The 17,800-nt window shown below is 44.9% G+C and overlaps 1 protein-coding gene across 12 annotated transcripts in view; it reads right to left on the bottom strand.

Moving 5' to 3' along the window:
* ZNF236 (zinc finger protein 236) overlaps positions 1 to 17,800 on the bottom strand; it is a 109,232-nt gene that overhangs the window by 12,933 nt on the left and 78,499 nt on the right. For 11 of the 12 annotated variants that reach the window (XR_010932972.1, XM_067698806.1, XM_067698804.1 and 8 more), the window contains 4 exons: positions 15,552 to 15,707; positions 6,185 to 6,372; positions 2,333 to 2,461; positions 1,328 to 1,525 (listed from right to left, as the gene is read on the bottom strand). Coding sequence is in view for 11 of the 12 variants with exons in the window: in XM_067698806.1 (XP_067554907.1) it covers positions 1,328 to 1,525; positions 2,333 to 2,461; positions 6,185 to 6,372; positions 15,552 to 15,707 (671 nt within the window). In the remaining variant the exon portion in view is untranslated. Of the gene's footprint in view, positions 1 to 1,327; positions 1,526 to 2,332; positions 2,462 to 6,184; positions 6,373 to 7,374; positions 7,442 to 15,551; positions 15,708 to 17,800 lie in introns of those variants that run through there. The other variant, XM_067698808.1, reaches the window with a different exon arrangement.

The raw sequence follows: 17,800 nt of genomic DNA on the forward strand, positions 1-17,800 counted from the left end.
CTTCCTTATTTTCTGGCACAATGTAATTTTTTAAAAATTCCAGATTTCTGAAGGTCATCAAGAGAAAGTAACTTATAAGTATTAAAAGGCCAAATTTAGTATTTCAAACTGTGGATGTTTATGGAAGAGTTATGTCTATATATAGTAACATATACGATTTTAAACATCTTAAATTTTCTTGAACCATTTTTATTCTTTTCCCTCTTCAAAAGGATTTCTTCTCTATCAGGCTGTAACGTTAGTATAGTTATAATTTCTGTACTGTCTACTAAGAGCTCAGTGCAGGCCTTAAGTGCTTTATATTCCTCAAACTCACCCTAAAATGTAAGTATTAACACCCTTATTTTATAAAGCAGGAAACTGAAGCTGCAGACAGTACGTGACCCGACCAGGAGCACAGAGGCTCTAAGTGGCAGAGGCAGAGGCACACAGAGGTCGGGCGGGGCTGGGGGCCCCTCAGGCATAAGGAGCGCTCGCCAACCTCACCGACCTCGCGCTGCAGCCTCTGCAAGAAGACTTCGTTTGACAGTCAGTGTTTTGCTTTTAAAAACGAACATGGAGTCTCTTTTCAGAACACATTAATACTGGGGCTTCTCATCTCAGAAAACAGTAGAAAAAGAGGCGAGAGGTGCCAGGCAGATGGAGGCCTGGAGAACAGAAACTCGGTTTACTAACTGACCGTCTCCTCTAAAGGCCCTGAAAAAGGAAGAGTGGGATTCACTGTGCAATCAGGCGTCACAGGATTCTCGTGCTTTTGGTAACTAAGCAGCAGCAGAGGAGGGGCTCTGGCCTGGAAGTCACAGGCCTGGGCACTCCCCCTGACCGGTGGTCCTGGAAGTCACATCACAGTACCCTTCCTCATTCTTTCCTCTACTGTGTGGACATCCCAGAGTGGGACCCTCAGGTTGTCCCCAATGACTGGCAGCTACGAACAACGCTGACCTAACCCTGAGCTCGGGCGGGCATATATGCCTTTGTGCCAACTCTCATGGTGGGAGCCGCTCTCGCGTGGTTAGGTATCGCCTAATTCCCCTGCAGGATGCCAGACCAATTCTGCAGCCTGCCAGCCGTCACGGAAGTTCCTGCCTCCCCAGAGCCCTGCTCATAGGTGCCGTCAGAGCTCTCATACGTGTCCCCGCGATGGGAGAAACGGCATCTCAAGGTGATCTGTAAATATGTTCACCTCCATGGGCCTTTCCTCGAAAAGAGATGGGAACCGTGTCACTCACTAGGAAGAGTCCTGACCCCACTGAGTCCTAGGCCTGTGCAGCGCCTCTGACCTGAAGCGAAGAGCGGCGACGCTGCCGGGAGGGGGGCGGGGGCGTACCTTGAGGTGCGTGGCGCGCTTGAAGGCCTTCCTGCACACGGGGCAGACGTGGATGCGCTCCCGGCCGTGCATCTCCTTGCTGTGGTGCAGCAGCAGGGCGGCCGAGGCGAAGGTGCGGCCACACTCCAGGCACTGGTGCAGCCGGCCCTCCTTCTCGGGCTGCCCACCCTGGGCCAGGTTAGGAGACACGTCCGTCACCTGGAGCGGGTCAGAAATCCCGGCTTGACGGGACCGGCGCGAGGGGTACAGGCAGCCCCGCCCCGAACCCAGCCCCCGAGCTCGGCTGTCATCTGTGGGAGGCGGCCGGCCTCCTGGCCTCCCGTGGGAGCAGCTGCAACGAGCAGCTCAGGCGTGCCTCAAGCACGCTGACCGGGCAGGCTCTGGGAAGCAGAGCACGGCGCTGGCTGGGACCCCAGCCGCAGACCCGGCCCCCAGGTCACTTGTCGTGGCCGCTGCGGGCGAGGTCCTCACCCCTCGTCTTTACTCCTCTGCAAAGTTCCAGGAGTTTTTAGGCCTTTATACGTGGAACTCTGTCATTTACTACGTGTTCGTCCACCCTCACCCCCGCTGCCAAACTGCGTTTAAGAAAAAGGACTAGTCAAAGGAGAAATAGGTCATGCACACACACGTGAACGTGTATACTATGAAAAAGTATAGCAAGACTTGAAAGAATCAGCAAAGGTATGACAGGAAATCCTACAAAAAGAACAAAGGCAAGTAAATGGCCACGTGCAATCTGATCAGTGGGCAAGTAAAGAAGACAGTGATAGATTTAAAACTACACTTCCGCATTACTGGAAAATCATGGAACAAACGAGACCCAGTGCTAACCCCCCACCCCTGGGTCCTTCCTGCTCAGCACCTGCTCGTCTCTCGGGAGACACACGTCTTCAGGCTGGCGCCGAGCCCGGCCATGCAGGACTCTCCAGGACCCTCCATCCCATCCCTTCTGAAGCTACGCTTTTTGAAAACTATGAGAGATTGTGGATAAAACTTGTGCTGTACCTGATAGGCGATTTCTTCACAGGCTGCCGACGGCTGTGGAGTGGGGCTCACCAGGATGACCTGGGGCGAGCCCGCACCCCCAGGGCCCGAGAGAGTGGGGTCCGTGAGCAAGGCTGGGAACTGCTGACCCTGGCAGAGGTGATTACTGCTTTAGAAGTTGTGACATGATCAAATCCAGTTGTAATTTAAAAGATCTCTTATGGTGCAGTAACTTCAGAAAACAAGCTGGCAGGTCCTCAAACGCTAACCACAGAATCACCATATGACTCAGCAATTCCGCTCAGAGAAACGAAAACCTACATCCACTTGAAACCTTGTACAGGAATGTGCACAGCAGCACTATTCACAACAGCCCAAACAGGCAGAGAACCCCAATATCCATGAACTGATGAACCAACAGACAAAATGTGGTACAGCTATACAATGGAACAGTATTCATCAATAAAACAGAATGATGATGACACGGCTACAACGTGTGCAAGCCAGTGAAGGAGGCCAGTCACAAGGACCAGAGTCTTATGATTCCATTTATGGGAAGTGCCCAGAATCGGCAAATCTGCAGAGAGTGGATCAGTGGTTGCCAGGGGCTGGGGGAGACCTGCAGGGGTGGGGTGGATCTGGGGTCGAGGGAGGGACTTGGGGAGTGACTGCTAACTGCTAATGGGACAAGGGTTCTTCTCAGGTGATGACCTGTTCTAAAATTAGATATGGTGATGGTTGTACAGCTCCGCAAACATACTAAAGACCATTAAATTGCACACTTTAAATACATGGGTGAACTTTACGATATATAAATTATATCTCAGTAACCTTGTAAAAAAAAAATATATATAAAGGACATTTGTTTAAAAATAGACACACAAAACTACTTTGAGTCTTACTGCCACGCCAGCACACCTTTATCAACTGACTGTGAATCTGAGACAGAGAGAGAGAATGGATGTGGTGAGGGCGATGCAGGGAATGAGTGCAGAGACGAAGTTCAACCTAAAGGAACCAACACTGTACTGCAAATGCAGGCTCCATACTAAGAACACAACTCGAACTGCTACCATTAAAGCTGATTCTAAGTGTATTTCACACATCCTCAAAACACTCACTCAAAACCATGGATTTGAAGAATCGCCATCAATGCACGATGCTAGGGGTAAGGGGTCACACGGCCACACAGAACATGGCCCATGTCGCTGGGGGCCTGCAAGCTGAAGGGGAGGGCTGCTGCTCAATGCCCTCACGGGACTGACACAGGCTGAGCCCCAACCGGGAGGACAGAGGCAAGGAGCGGGCAGGGAGAGGAAATGCAGGGCCAGGCCGCACTGTGAGCACTTCCTCCACCAGAGGATTTCAGGTGCACTTCTTACTGCAAAGACGCCGCCCAAGGCAGATGGGGAAACAAAGGCAACGGGGTAGAATATGGGATATATGGGGCAGAAAATAAATTTACAAGGTCATCTAGATTCTAGAAAAAAGAGAGCTTCAATTAAGATTCTTTACTTTCCATAGGCGATTTTTTAAAAAGTGAAATAACATTTTAGGTATCTCCATCCATCAGTCCAATTTTCTTACACAAACGTGGGATGGATTGAAAAGTTCCTATGTACCCTAATAAAGCATCATGTCCACTACCCCCCTTACACAGGGAAGTCGGCTGAATATTGCTATCTTCAAGTAGCAGTTACTGCTGCACTTCTACGTGTCTGTGTCTGGCTTTGGCCCCCACTCTGATTAGACAGTTGGTACCCAGTGTTGGTACCCAATTTTGAAAAATCAATCAAATTTGTCAATCAAAATTAATAAATTCACATTTCCTTATTTTATTAATCAAGAACAAATACAACTGCTGGCCAGAAATTCTGACACACCTGAAGAAGTGCTGGCTCAATAAATTCATATATTCCCAACTAAAGCTAAGACATTTGAGACTCTTAGCTCATACAGGTTTATCAAGGGGAAATTACAATTCCTTTTTGTTTTGAAATGACAACACTGTAGAAGAGATCAGCAGTTGTCAGGGGGAAGGGGAAGCAGATGTGGCTAAAAGGGCAACCTGAGGGATCCTTGTGGGGATGGGCGTGTTCTGCGTCCTGACTGTGCCAATGACAACACCTGGAGGGTGCGGTGCCCTGGTTTTACAAGATGCTACCACTGGAGAAACTGGGTAGGGGGTCTACGGGATCTGTGCTATTTCTTACAACTGCCTGTGAATCCACAATTATCTCAAAATAAAAAAGCTTAATTAAAAAGAATCCTGAATACGACGTGATTTACTAGCTTATGGCTGGTGTTCCAAAGGCTAATGTTAAGTATTCTAATGCAAATGCCCTGATTCAAAAATCAAGTGCCTAATAAAATAAATGCTCAACAATTAGCTATACTTACAGAAATGATGACCTGAATCCGCTAAAATGGCATCATCTAGAAGTCACTTATTTTTGGTTTGTATTATTACTTGCAGTCTGTTTCTTTGCTATATTTCATTTACACTGAGGTGGAAATTGTAATAATTCTCATTCCCCAAGTGCACATGAATTTTGTAGACCCCTCAACTGCTCAGGGGGCCCAGGCTGCTGAGTCAAAATCGCCTGGGAGGGAGTGTTCTGGTCGGCCGGGGCAGAAGCCCCTCGCATGCAGTGTCCCACGTGTTCCCTGGGGAAAGGGCCGGGCATGCTGGCAGGGGATCTCACAGGGCGTGAGCCCAGAGCGAGCAGAGGACACGTGACCGTTCTACAAAGGGAAAGAGGGAGGACCTAGAAGAGCTAACCCATCTTCCTGCAGTCAAAACAGCCAGCACGCACCTGTGGCAGGATCAGAAGAGACCCTGCTCTGGATGCCACAGCCATCAGCGTTTCCCTGCACAGTGAGAGCCCAGAGCGGAGACGAGGCTCCAGCCAGGAGAGCAGGTGACTGTCTACTCTGCTGCCCAGCCTGCCTCTTCACAGCCAGCGACACGCACAGCCGGGCACACGCACAGCCGGGCACACACACAGCCAGGGACACGCACAGCCGGCACATGCCAGGGACACACACAGCCAGGCACATGCACAGCTGGGCACACGCACAGCCGTGCACACACACAGCCAGGGACACGCACAGCCAGGGACACGCACAGCCGGGCACATGCCAGGTACACGCACAGCCGGGCACACGCACAGACAGGGACCAGCAGACAGGTCCGCTGTCGAAACTCCTACAGCGCTTTACTACAGGGATTCATCACTGTAATTAATCATCCCTTCTCATGAGTTTTCTAATTAAGCTGTGAAAGGTTTTTCGGCATCTTAAGCTCAATGCGTTATCTAAAATGTACACCCTTCTATCCAGCACATCTCCTGCAGGGATTCATCTAAGAACATAAGTGATACAGAGCATAAGAATTTCCACCCTACTAATAACAAACCCTGGATGCAATGCAGTGCCCCTCAGTAAACTCATCTACAAGACGAACGGTGGTACAGCCATTACAAACGTCTGCACTGCTGAAATCATTGATGGGAAGATATTCACAATATAATTAATGAGAGGGGGAAAAGTTTACACTACACGATATATACGTGAGCTCATTTCTGTAAAAGTTAGAAAATACGCATCTGTACGTATGCATAGAAAGGTTTAGAAGGGAAGACACACTCAAACGTTAAATGCAGTTCCGTTTGGGTAGTGGATTTTTTTAAATGCTTTTCTGTATTGTCTGGATTTTCTTGTACTCCCCACTTTGCATTTAACAAATTACTTTTTCAATTTAATCAGAAAAAACCACTTCAGCTTTGAAAGAGCGTATTCAGAACACACACTCAGGAAAGTGATAAGTTCCCCGGGACGACCCCGTGGGGCGGGGGGAACACAGGAACTCACCTGAGAAGCGATGTTGAGCGTGACCGTGTCCAGCCCCCCGGAGAGCAAACCCTGAGTGTCAGCCAGGGTCAGTGTGACGCTGGCCTCTGCCCCCACTCCCGATGAGGACATGACCAGGTTCTGGGCAGATGTGGCAGATGGGGACATGGGTGTTGTCAAAGGCAGGCTTCCAGCTGTGGCATTAAGTTCTACAGAAGAGGCAAAACGGGAAAGTAGGTAAGTCCAATGTTATTCGCACGGGAAGACAATTCTCATAAAGGAACGCATCTGTCATAGTCAGCATTTACAGTGCCTAAGCTTGTGAAAGTGCATGAAGGCATCACAGTATCTTTGATTCCAACGTTATGGCAAGGCTTTTGTAAATATCTACACGTCCTTACACGTAAATGTACTCTGCTTCTGAAGTGTAAACAGAGAAAAAAGCCGTAAAAGAGAGTGAAAAAGTGACCCTGAGGCCCAGTCACCGCTGCCAGTGCAGAAGGAGACTCAGACAAGAATTTCCAGGACACTGTCCTCATCCAGGACCAGAGACCAGCCTGGAGAGAGGAATGAAATGGGACCCACTGAGCGACAACCAGCTCCACAGTGTAACATCTGACAACTCTGCTTACGTTCACCTATTCTGAAACACAGGCAATCAAAATCAACCTCATGCAATCCTTTAAATACTAATTTATCCTGCAGGGCACCTTAATCTTCTTTGGAGAACAAAACAAAACACTATAATATTTTCCCCTTGTAGCTAATGATATAACAGAAAGGAAGACGTCTGGGACAGATCGGGCAAAGAAAGGAAGGCCTTCTCTTCCACAACACTGAAACTCATGCACCTACTGGCAAACGAAATGGGCTTAGCATGGTACTATCAAAGTCCTGTGGCGGGCACCAACAAAACACAACTGTTTAAAGTTTTTACTTGTAAGCATAACACACATGCACATGCACGTGTACACACACACACACGCACAATTCTCACAAGCTGTCCTTCCATTCACCTAGCAAACGTGACTTATCACCCACTTGCGTCAGCCACCGTTCCAGGTGCTAGCGACCCCAAGATGACACCTAAAGCAGAAATTCCGAACACTAGTCCCTAATTAGGTCTGAACACAAAACACCACGAGACTCCCGCGGTCCTCTGCTGAGACCTGGGTCTGCCCGCGTCGGGCACAGGGAACCAGGCTACTTACTTGTAACTGGCGTCCTCCACAGATCCACACTCCCGGAGTCCCACACTGTGCTGCACACACCTGGAACCTTCAAAAGCAGTACAACCATTAGGAGGCTGGGAGTCTCCGCTCTGAAGCAGCCACGCGGCTCCCGAGAACCTCGCCAGCCCCCCCTCACTCGCGTCTGCACAGCGCGCGTGCCCGGCCGCCAGGACGGGAGGGGAGTGTGGATCTGCGGAGGTACCCGGGCCACCTCCTCACCGGGCATCCCCTCCACACACCCGCCATCGGGAGGGGTGAGGATGAACAAGAAGGACCCTGCAGGACCTGGCGAGGAGCAGCTCCACGAGCTGCCGTTCAGTCGGAACCCTAAGGAGAGGACGGGGCCGGCCGCAGGGCGCGGGCTGGGAGAAGCACGGTGGTGTGAGGGCCACGTCGGCCAAGAGCACCACCATGGGCTCAGGGATCATCCCGGAGTAGCCACAGGACTCCAGACCTCACCACAACTCCTGCAACTAAGGAGACGCAGACCTTCTCCCCTTCCGACCAGTGAACTACGTCCAACGTTCTGAGGACGGTTAAGGTAGTGGAAGGTTCCAGGACGTGCAGCACAAGGAATGCAAAGAGAAAACAGAAGCCTGCGAGTTCATTAACTAAGGTGAACCCTGACGCAAAGTTCAGAGAAAAGACTGAACAACTTCACGGAAGGCCAGAGCTCATATTTCAACTCAAACAGTGTGGTGGTGATGCAACCTTTAATAATGTTCTTAATTCAAGAGACTTCCCACAAGAAGGATGACCCTAGTTCAGGCAGAACTAGTCTCAATATGGTCGAAAAGAACCTGTGTTTAAAAATTTTCTTTCGCATGCAATTAAATGATTAAACTAATTAAAAGCTGTCATTATATTTGTTTACTATAGAGCTCTTAGCCGTATGAAAGTATCTGCTTAAAGCTCTAGAAGCCGTAATTTAAAATTCAAATTAAATACTCTGAACAGGAAAATGAAGATTCAACACTGAAGTAAACACTGTAGACTCTTCCTTTTAGTTCCCACTTACGTTTTCTTATTTCTTCTGTTCTCCTGGGACACATCACAGCCATCTAAGCCCTACTTCACTGCATGACTCTAACTCAAGAAGAGTAACCTTTAAAGGATTAACAAGTTCTGTATGTTCATCAAACCCACCCTGTTTTCAGTCTTTGTTGGGATAAGTCTTCACAGCCTCTAAGAAAACTTAATGATAATTTTGGAGGGTTTCATAACAAGCTGACAAGGTGTGAGATCACTTTTTTCTTGAGATTAACAAAAAAGTGGTGAGAGGAGACGGGGAGTCGGGAACGGGAAAGATGCCCTGACTGGCCTCACCCCCAGGAAGAGTGGGAAGAGCGTCTGATGGTAAAGTGCATCCACTGGTAGGGGCCGTTAACATTTCAGAGCTGTTGGGAAGTAAGTAACTGACTGCACTTAAATCTAGGAGAAACGGAGGTCAAAATAACCTCACAAAGAACTAGTAAACAAAGAACTGATCCTTCTCTCACTGAAAGCAGAACTCAATTCATTCATCAACATTACCTTAAAAAGGGACTCAGATGACAATGAAAACACGGCGACCCAGAACCTATGGGATGCAGCAAAACCAGTTCCAAGAGGGAAGTTTGTAGCAATACAGTCCTACCTCAAGAAACAAGAAACATCTCAAATAAACAACCTAACCTTACACCTAAAGGAATTAGAGAAAGAAGAACAAAAAAACCCCAAAGTTAGCAGAAGGAAAGAAATCATAAAGATCAGATCAGAAATAAACGAAAAAGAAATCAAGGAACCAATAGCAAAGATCAATAAAACTGAAAGCTGGTTCTTTGAGAAGATAAACAAAATTGATAAACCATTAGCCAGACTCATCAAGAAAAAAAGGGAGAAGACTCAAATCAATAGAATTAGAAATGGAAAAGGAGAAGTAACAACTGACACTGCAGAAATACAAAGGATCATGGGAGATCACTACAAGCAACTCTATGCCAATAAAATGGACAACCTGGAAGAAATGCACACATTCTTAGAAAAGCACAACCTTCCGAGACTGAACCAGGAAGAAACAGAAAATATAAACAGATCAATCACAAGCATAGAAATTGAGACTGTGATTAAAAATCTTCCAGCAAACAAAAGCCCAGGACCAGATGGCTTCACAGGCGAATTCTACCAAACATTTAGAGAAGAGCTAACACCTATCCTTCTCAAACTCTTCCAAAATATAGCAGAGGGAGGAACACTCCCAAACTCATTCTATGAGGCCACCATCACCCTGACACCAAAACCAGACAAGGATGTCACAAAGAAAGAAAACTACAGGCCAATATCACTGATGAACATAGATGCAAAAATCCTCCACAAAATACTAGCAAACAGAATCCAACAGCACATTAAAAAGGATCATACACCATGATCAAGTGGGGTTTATCCCAGCAATGCAAGGATTCTTCAGTATATGCAAACCAATCAATGTGACACACCATATTAACAAACAGAAGGAGAAAAACCATATGATCATCTCAATACATGCAGAGAAAGCTTTCAACAAAATTCAACACCGATTTATGATAAAAACCCTCCAGAAAGTGGGCATAGAGGGAACTTACCTCAACATAATAAAAGGCCATATATGACAAACCCACAGCCAACATCATTCTTAATGGTGAAAAACTGAAACCATCTCCACTGAGATCAGGAACAAGACAAGGTTGCCCACCCTCACCACTATTATTCAACATAGTTTTGGAAGTTTTAGCCACAGCAATCAGAGAAGAAAAAGAAATCCAAATCGGAAAAGAAGAAGTAAAGTTGTCACTGTTTGCAGATGACATGATGCTATACATAGAGAATCCTAAAGACGCTACCAGAAAACTACTAGAGCTAATCAATGGATCTGGTAAAGTAGCAGGATACAAAATTAATGCACAGAAATCTCTGGCATTCCTACACACCAATGATGAAAAATCTGAAAGAGAAATTAAGGAAGCACTCCCATTTACCACTGCCACAAAAAGAATAAAATACCTAGGAATAAACCTACCCAAGGAGACAAAAGACCTGTATGCAGAAAACTATAAGACACTGATGAAAGAAATTAAAGATGATACAAATAGATGGAGAGATATACCATATTCTTGGATGGGAAGAATCAACATTGTGAAAATGACTCTACTACCCAAAGCAATCTACAGATTCAGTGCAATCCCTATCAAACTACCACTGGCATTTTTCACAGAACTAGAACAAAAAAACGCACAATTTGTATGGAAACACAAAAGGCCCCGAGGAACCAAAGCAGTCTTGAGAAAGAAAAACGGAGCTGGAAGAATCAGGCTCCCTGACTTCAGAATATACTACAAAGCTACAGTAATAAAGACAGTATGGCACTGGCACAAAAACAGAAATACAGATCAGTGGAACAGGATAGGAAGCCCAGAGATAAACCTACGCACATATGGTCACCTTATCTTTGATAAAGGAGGCAAGAATATACAATGGAGAAAAGACAGCCTCTTCAATAAGTGGTGCTGGGAAAACTGGACAGCTACATGTAAAAGAATGAAGTTAGAACACTCCTTAACACCACACACCCAAATAAACTTAAAATGGATTAAAGACCTAAACCTAAGGCCAGACACTATAAAACTCTTAGAGGAAAACATAGGCAGAACACTCTATGACATAAATCACAGCAAGATCCTTATTGACCCACCTCCTAGAGAAATGGAAATAAAAACGAAAATAAACAAATGGGACCTAATGAAACTTCAGAGCTTTTGCACAGCAAAGGAAACCATAAACAAGATCAAAAGGCAACCCTCAGAATGGGAGAAAATATTTGCAAATGAAGCAACTGACAAAGGACTAATCTCCAAAATTTACGAGCAGCTCACGTGCAGCTCAATATCAAAAAAACAAACAACCCAACCCAAAAAATGAGCGGAAGACCTAAACAGACATTTCTTCAAAGATATACAGATTGCCAACAAACACATGAAAAAATGCTCAACATCACTAATCATTAGAGAAATGCAAATCAAAACTATAATGAGGTATCACCTCACACCAGTCAGAATGGCCATCACGAAAAAATCTACAAACAGTATGGGGGAGTTCCTTAAAAAACTACAAATAGAACTACCATATGACCCAGCAATTCCACTACTGGGCATATACCCTGAGAAAATCATAATTCAAAAAGTCATGCACCACAATGTTCACTGCAGCTCTATTTAGCCAGGACATGGAAGCAACCTAAGTGTACATCGACAGATGAATGGATAAAGAAGATGTGGCACATATATACAATGGAATATTACTGAGCCATAAAAAGAAACGAAATTGAGTTATTTGGAGCGAGGTGGATGGACCTAGAGTCTGTCATACAGAGTGAAGTCAGACAGAAAGAGAAAAAATACCGTATGCTAACACATATATATGGAATCTAACAAAAAAAAAAGAAAAAGGTTCTGAAGAACCTAGGGGCAGGACAGGAATAAAGATGCAGATGCAGACGCAGAGAATGGACCTGAGGACACAGGGAGGAGGGAAGGGTAAGCTGGGACGAAGTGAGAGAGTGGCATGGACATATATACACTACCAAATGTAAAACAGAGAGCTAGTGGGAAGCAGCCGCATAGCCCAGGGAGATCAGCTGGGTGCTTTGTGACCACCTAGAGGGGTGGGATAGGGAGGGTGGGAGGGAGACGCAAGAGGGAGGAGATATGGGGATATATGTATATGTACAGCTGACTCACTCTGTTATACAGCAGAAACTAACACACCATTGTAAAGCAATTATACTCCAATAAAAATGTTTAAAATAAATAAATAAATAAATAAAGTATTCTAAAATCAAAAAAAAAAAGAGACTCAGGTAAGAACAAAAAGACAATGTTAAATTCCTTAAAAAGCTGTGCTAAATTTCAAGCCTCTACTAATAATAACTTTCTGCCTCTGAAAGGGTACTTATAGAATACTTGCCCGTTTTCTAGGAAAACCCTTTGTCATGGGTGTTACCTGGATCGGATCTGGAAATGGCCTTCAAACCCATATCACACATCTGAACAAAAGCACATGCTTTCGTTCTGGATGTGAAATTCTGACTCATCGGGGCACATCGATTTATTTGTAAATCCCTAAATGGTAACAGCCTACTTCCAACTAAGGCGCAAAGAGCCCAGAAGCTGCCCTAGAAGCTGGCAGCCCACCACGTGCTGCTCACACAGAGAGTTAACGACGACAACCGTGCGCACAGTCACCATGCTCGTCCCCTGCCCGTGAGACCATCACTCTGTATCTGTGGAGGCAGATTTACAAGGTGGAACACCTAATGTCTGACTCACAGAAGACAGATGCTTTCCACAGGTGATCAAGGGCCTGCAACATGACTTTCACCGGGTGACACCGAAAGTTTGTATTTTGGTGCTCATCTTAGAAGAGGCATGTTTAATCTCAAAGTCACTTCAATTTCAGTTCTTATTGGTGTGGCCTGAAGCTCGGCCTGGGGCTGACTGATTCTAAGATAAATGTTGCCCATTAAGATGCAATCTCTTGACAATAGAATATAGATGAAATCAGCCACTTAATTATAACTAGCACTAGTGGAATACGCAAACCTCTCTAAAAACATCTGCTTAGAGTCAAGGATCAAGTGGTTCAGCATATGAAGAATCTTTTCCTATATTCAGGATTATTCAAAGATGCCAAAGGTATTTGAGATCGTAATACAACTGAGTTGCTTATATAAAATTAATCCTGTATTTATAATAACTGATACTACATTATTAAACAAATGTTCTTTAGTTATGAGCACATCTTTTATTTTCTAATATCATGAAACTCCTGAAAAACAATTTTTTTACTAAGGTACCAAATTAAGCTAAAGTGGCATCAAAAAAGAAGAAGAGAGAAAAGTTCTCAGCTGGCTCTACAACAATAAGTCTTAAGAGAGAAAAGAAAATTAAATCAGAAGGGGCATGCGTGTTGTTTTTAAAGAAACATCAGTGCATGGCATACAGGAGCCCTGTACACAACTGACCGCTCTTCCCCTGCCCGTGAGACCATCACTCTGTATCTGTGGAGGCAGATGTACAAGGTGGAACACCCACTGTCTGACTCACAGAAGACAGAGGTTTAAAGAAATACAGGTGGCCAGAACAGAGCCCTCTGCGTTCCTGGGCCCTCCCTCCATCCGCTTCTCCATTCTGATCAGAACATCACCAGCTTTAAGTAATCTGCTGTACCAGCGAACGCCCAGGGTCACCAAGTAGCGCAAAACACCCCCGCTCCATTTACAGGGAAACACCTAAAACTCTCCTTGTCTTTCCATCGATTTGCCCAGGACTCACTACAGACATGAAGCAGGGCTTCCAAGGAGATGTAAGATTCCACCACCTACAGCCAGTTTACTCCTCAGGGAAGCAGGAGGCGGGGAGAGCCTGACATCCCAGCATTCCAGGACATAGACCCCCACCAGAGCGTGACACCACTCATTAGGGCCAAACACAAGAGACACATCTTCATGTTGCAACACGCACCGCGCACCGCGCACCACGCAGGGTGGGAGAGGTGATCAGAACCCCAGAGGTGACAAGAAAGAACACAGTGTCTAGTCCTTTACAAAAAGACACAAACTAAGACTTTCAGGAAACAGCTGCAGAAACAAGTTTGCTATGTAACTTGAGTAGTACATGATATACTGTAGAAGTCTTACCTATTACAGGCTAAATTATAACCTGAAAGTACTAGCTTTCATAGCCAATTAGAATATAAAACAAAATTCCCCTTAATTGCAAACAAAACCAAAAGACTCTCATTTCAAATTAATAAGTACAAGAATTCAGTTCTGGGATACAATTTTCTTAGAGCCCCAAAATTAAACAAGCAAACCGACGCAGGAGGGACAGAGTTAAGAGCAAAGTAGAGACAGGAACACACGGAGAGCAGTGGTACAGTGGAAACGGTCATCGGCCAGAAGTCCAGATTTTGCATCTGCCCAGATCCGCCAACACGTGATTCCAACACGGCTCTTAACCAGCCGGGTGTCAGTTTACCCTTTAGCAAAGGGGAGGGGTGGACAGAAAGCCCCTCAGGGTCCTGAGTGGAACCTCACTGTGTGCAGCTGCCTCAGCTCACCACCTGCTTCAGTTCAGCAAGTCCCCACCCTGCAGCATCTGCAGATCCATCAAGCCCTCACTCGCGGGGGAGAAATGCCCCCCCCACGGCCAGGGCTCCCGCCTCGGGAGGCCGCCCCGACCAGGTCAACCCCCCACCCGAGACGTGCTCGCTGGGCGCCCTTCTCCCCTTTATGTATCGCTACTGCCGTTAATCCTACACTGATTTACGGCTTCTTCAGTAAACGTCTGCTCTGTTCGTTTCTAGGACCCAAAATGCAAGGGGACCGTAGTTGCCTTGCCCAACATGACACACCCAGATTTAGTATACTTCTTACCATACAGTATGCACCACAATCTTTCAGTGAACAGAAGAATTACTGGCTAAGAAAGCATTTCAATTAAGCACGGAAAAAAGTCTAGCTGGGGGTACAAACATATCTAAAGATTAAAGTTTTTTCTCAGAAAATGACATACGAGTTGGAAACTAAAGAGGGCTAAGAAACTGGTGAAATCTCTACAAGGCAAGGCAAACAGGTGTGGCGCCCTCTACTGTTAACGTTTACTCAGGAAGCTGTGACCTATTTTACTGGGGCTCTTTCATTTTTTATTAAAGCCTATACTTCAAAACCTTAGTAAGATGTCTTCTTTTAATTCTGCCATCCTACATTCAGCTGGTGCCCAAACATTCCCACCGCAGGGCACAAAGTAACGAGCCAGAGGCACTTTCAGCCTGGGTGACACAGGGACAGCTTTGTGACTTGCAGACATACACAATGCCTTGCATATTTGAATAAGATTATTTACCTTTGTTCTTTAGAAGGTGGAAACGACCTTAAAAGGTTAATAACACTCGAGACAGTTCTGTGTCCTAGAATTATACATAAGCCACTAATCATCACAGAATCACATCAAACGTATTAGAACGTGCAGTTGACACACTCGTCACGCAAGAAGACAGGTGACTTCTCTCTGCTGACCAGGTGCAGAGCCCTGTAACTATGAAACGTCATGAAGCCTCTCGTGGCTGGATCATTAGCTGCATACCTGAAGCGTTTAATGTTGCACTCTGTGAGAGAAGCTGATCATTGCTTATGGTCAAGGTGGCACCCGTAGATTGATTATTGATTGCAGGTGCTGACAATCTTATGCTTCCGTTCAGTTCACTACTTCCATTAGAACTGTGCTGAATAAGATCTTGACCTAAATAGAAATTAATACTGTGATATCTGAGAGTAACACATTAATTCACATACTGGCAAGTATGTTAAACATATAATAACATCCTTTTAAAAGTGAAAGCTATTTCATTTTTAATACTATTTAAAGAGAAAAAAAATTAAAATAAGACCATGAAATACATTTCCCAAAATGAAACTACCTGTTCACACTTTTTAAGCTATCAAGTTTTTAAGTGCGTCTTAAGAGTTCTACTTTAACCCAGCATTTAGGCACTTACAGCTACACACTCTGTTGAATAAAACTTAAACTGAATTGGAAATACTTCCAAACATGGTGGACTCCCAGCTGCAGCACCGAGGGGCACGAGGGAGGGTACCAAGGCCTCCCTTGCGGCAGCAGTGGCCGCTACAGGTCTCCTACGGGAGGGTCACTGCCCCACGGCGCTCTGGACGCGCACAGCAGGCTCAAGCACGCCGTGATGTACTCCCACCGAGAGACATGGGCTTCTGTCAGCTTCATTAGCTTGTAACCTTTACATTACAGCATAATTGTATAATGTAATCAGATAGTATGGAAACAGAGGAACATGAAAATTAAAAACCCGAGCTGTTTCAATGAAAACCAAAAGACAAAAGGATGCTGCACTCAGCTTCATAATCACCGACACCCTCATGCCACACTAGAGAAACAGAACTGGGGAATGAGTCTGTGCAACAGGGGTGGAAGTGTGGGCAAAATAAAACGTTCAGAACTCCTACCAGCAGAGCAGACCCATTTTCAAAGACCTGCGGATAAATGCTCAAAATCGTGTAGGCATCGTTTCTCTGACTCTCTGCTTGACGTGGCTTTCTATTAATAACTAAAGACATCAGGTAGGAGCACTTTTACTTACACGACAACTGGGGGAGACTGAGGACCCTCCTCGCCTTTTACCCAATGTTTAACTTCTTTCCCAAACAGCTTAGGAATTGCTAAAGGTCTGTACACCTTAGCTGAAGTAGTATTTGCATTCTAGCATTCGTAAGCATTTATAATTCTGTGCATTCATGGAAAACAGAACATTCGACAGAATAACCAAACATTTCTATAGCACAGCTAGATGCTCTCCAAGGTGACCACAAATTAAAAGTTTTTCTAGACTTCTCAGAATGCGACACGAAAATGTTGAGTTAGTAGTCCCCACAGCCAATTCTCATTACACACAATAATGAGAAGTAAAGGAATAGGAAATCTTAAGCCCAGAGTTTGGGCAACCCTTATTTCATCAACTGACAAAGATTTCTCCTAGGATAACCCTTTTAAGCTTTTTTTTTTTTAAATTGCAGTTATATTCACCTAATACACTAAAAATTAACAATAAAATAACTAAATGATCGATAATAGGAAAACATAGGAGAAACAGAAGTACAAGCCACAAAAACACATTTGCCGAACTGTATGTTATGTGTTTTTTATATAGGACTAGCACAACCCCTCAGATATTGAGATTATGCAAAAAAAGTTAATTTGATCAACAAAACAGCTTTCTGAAAATAACTCTTCCATGTTTCCAACATTACAATTCAAATATATATATATATATATATATATACACACACACACATATTAAATAAAAAAGAAGAGAGTTAGTGAATTAGATAAAATTCAGAGTTAACTTCTGCTGCCTGCTAGCACCTAAACACCACTGCGTGTCACTGAGAAGCAAAGCTCCATCCAGGAACAGTTCCTCAAATTCTCACGTAAACTGAAAGGAATAAAGACGCCCCTCAAGAAAGCAAGCTTTTGGTTTTCTTCTCAATAACTACTCTTTCTTTTCCAATAATGATTTTTGCAGAAATCTCAGGCAACAGAGGTAATAACTACACTGACCGCTCACACGGCTATCAGCCCAGTATTCCAGCCACTGCCATACTCTGTCTCCAGAGAGGTTATTTTGACCCCAGCAAAATGTTCTTTTCTTTTTTCTTTTCTTTAAAAAACAACAATCTCATAAGGTTGTTATGACACTTAAATGAGTTAATATTTGTCAAAGTTACTAGAACAGGACCTGGTGCACTGTAAGGGTCAAAAAATTGTTGCTAAATTTAAGAACCACTCAGTTAACATGAAGAGCT

Source organism: Pseudorca crassidens, chromosome 12, assembly GCF_039906515.1.
Source record: "Pseudorca crassidens isolate mPseCra1 chromosome 12, mPseCra1.hap1, whole genome shotgun sequence".
Taxonomy (NCBI): domain Eukaryota; kingdom Metazoa; phylum Chordata; class Mammalia; order Artiodactyla; family Delphinidae; genus Pseudorca; species Pseudorca crassidens.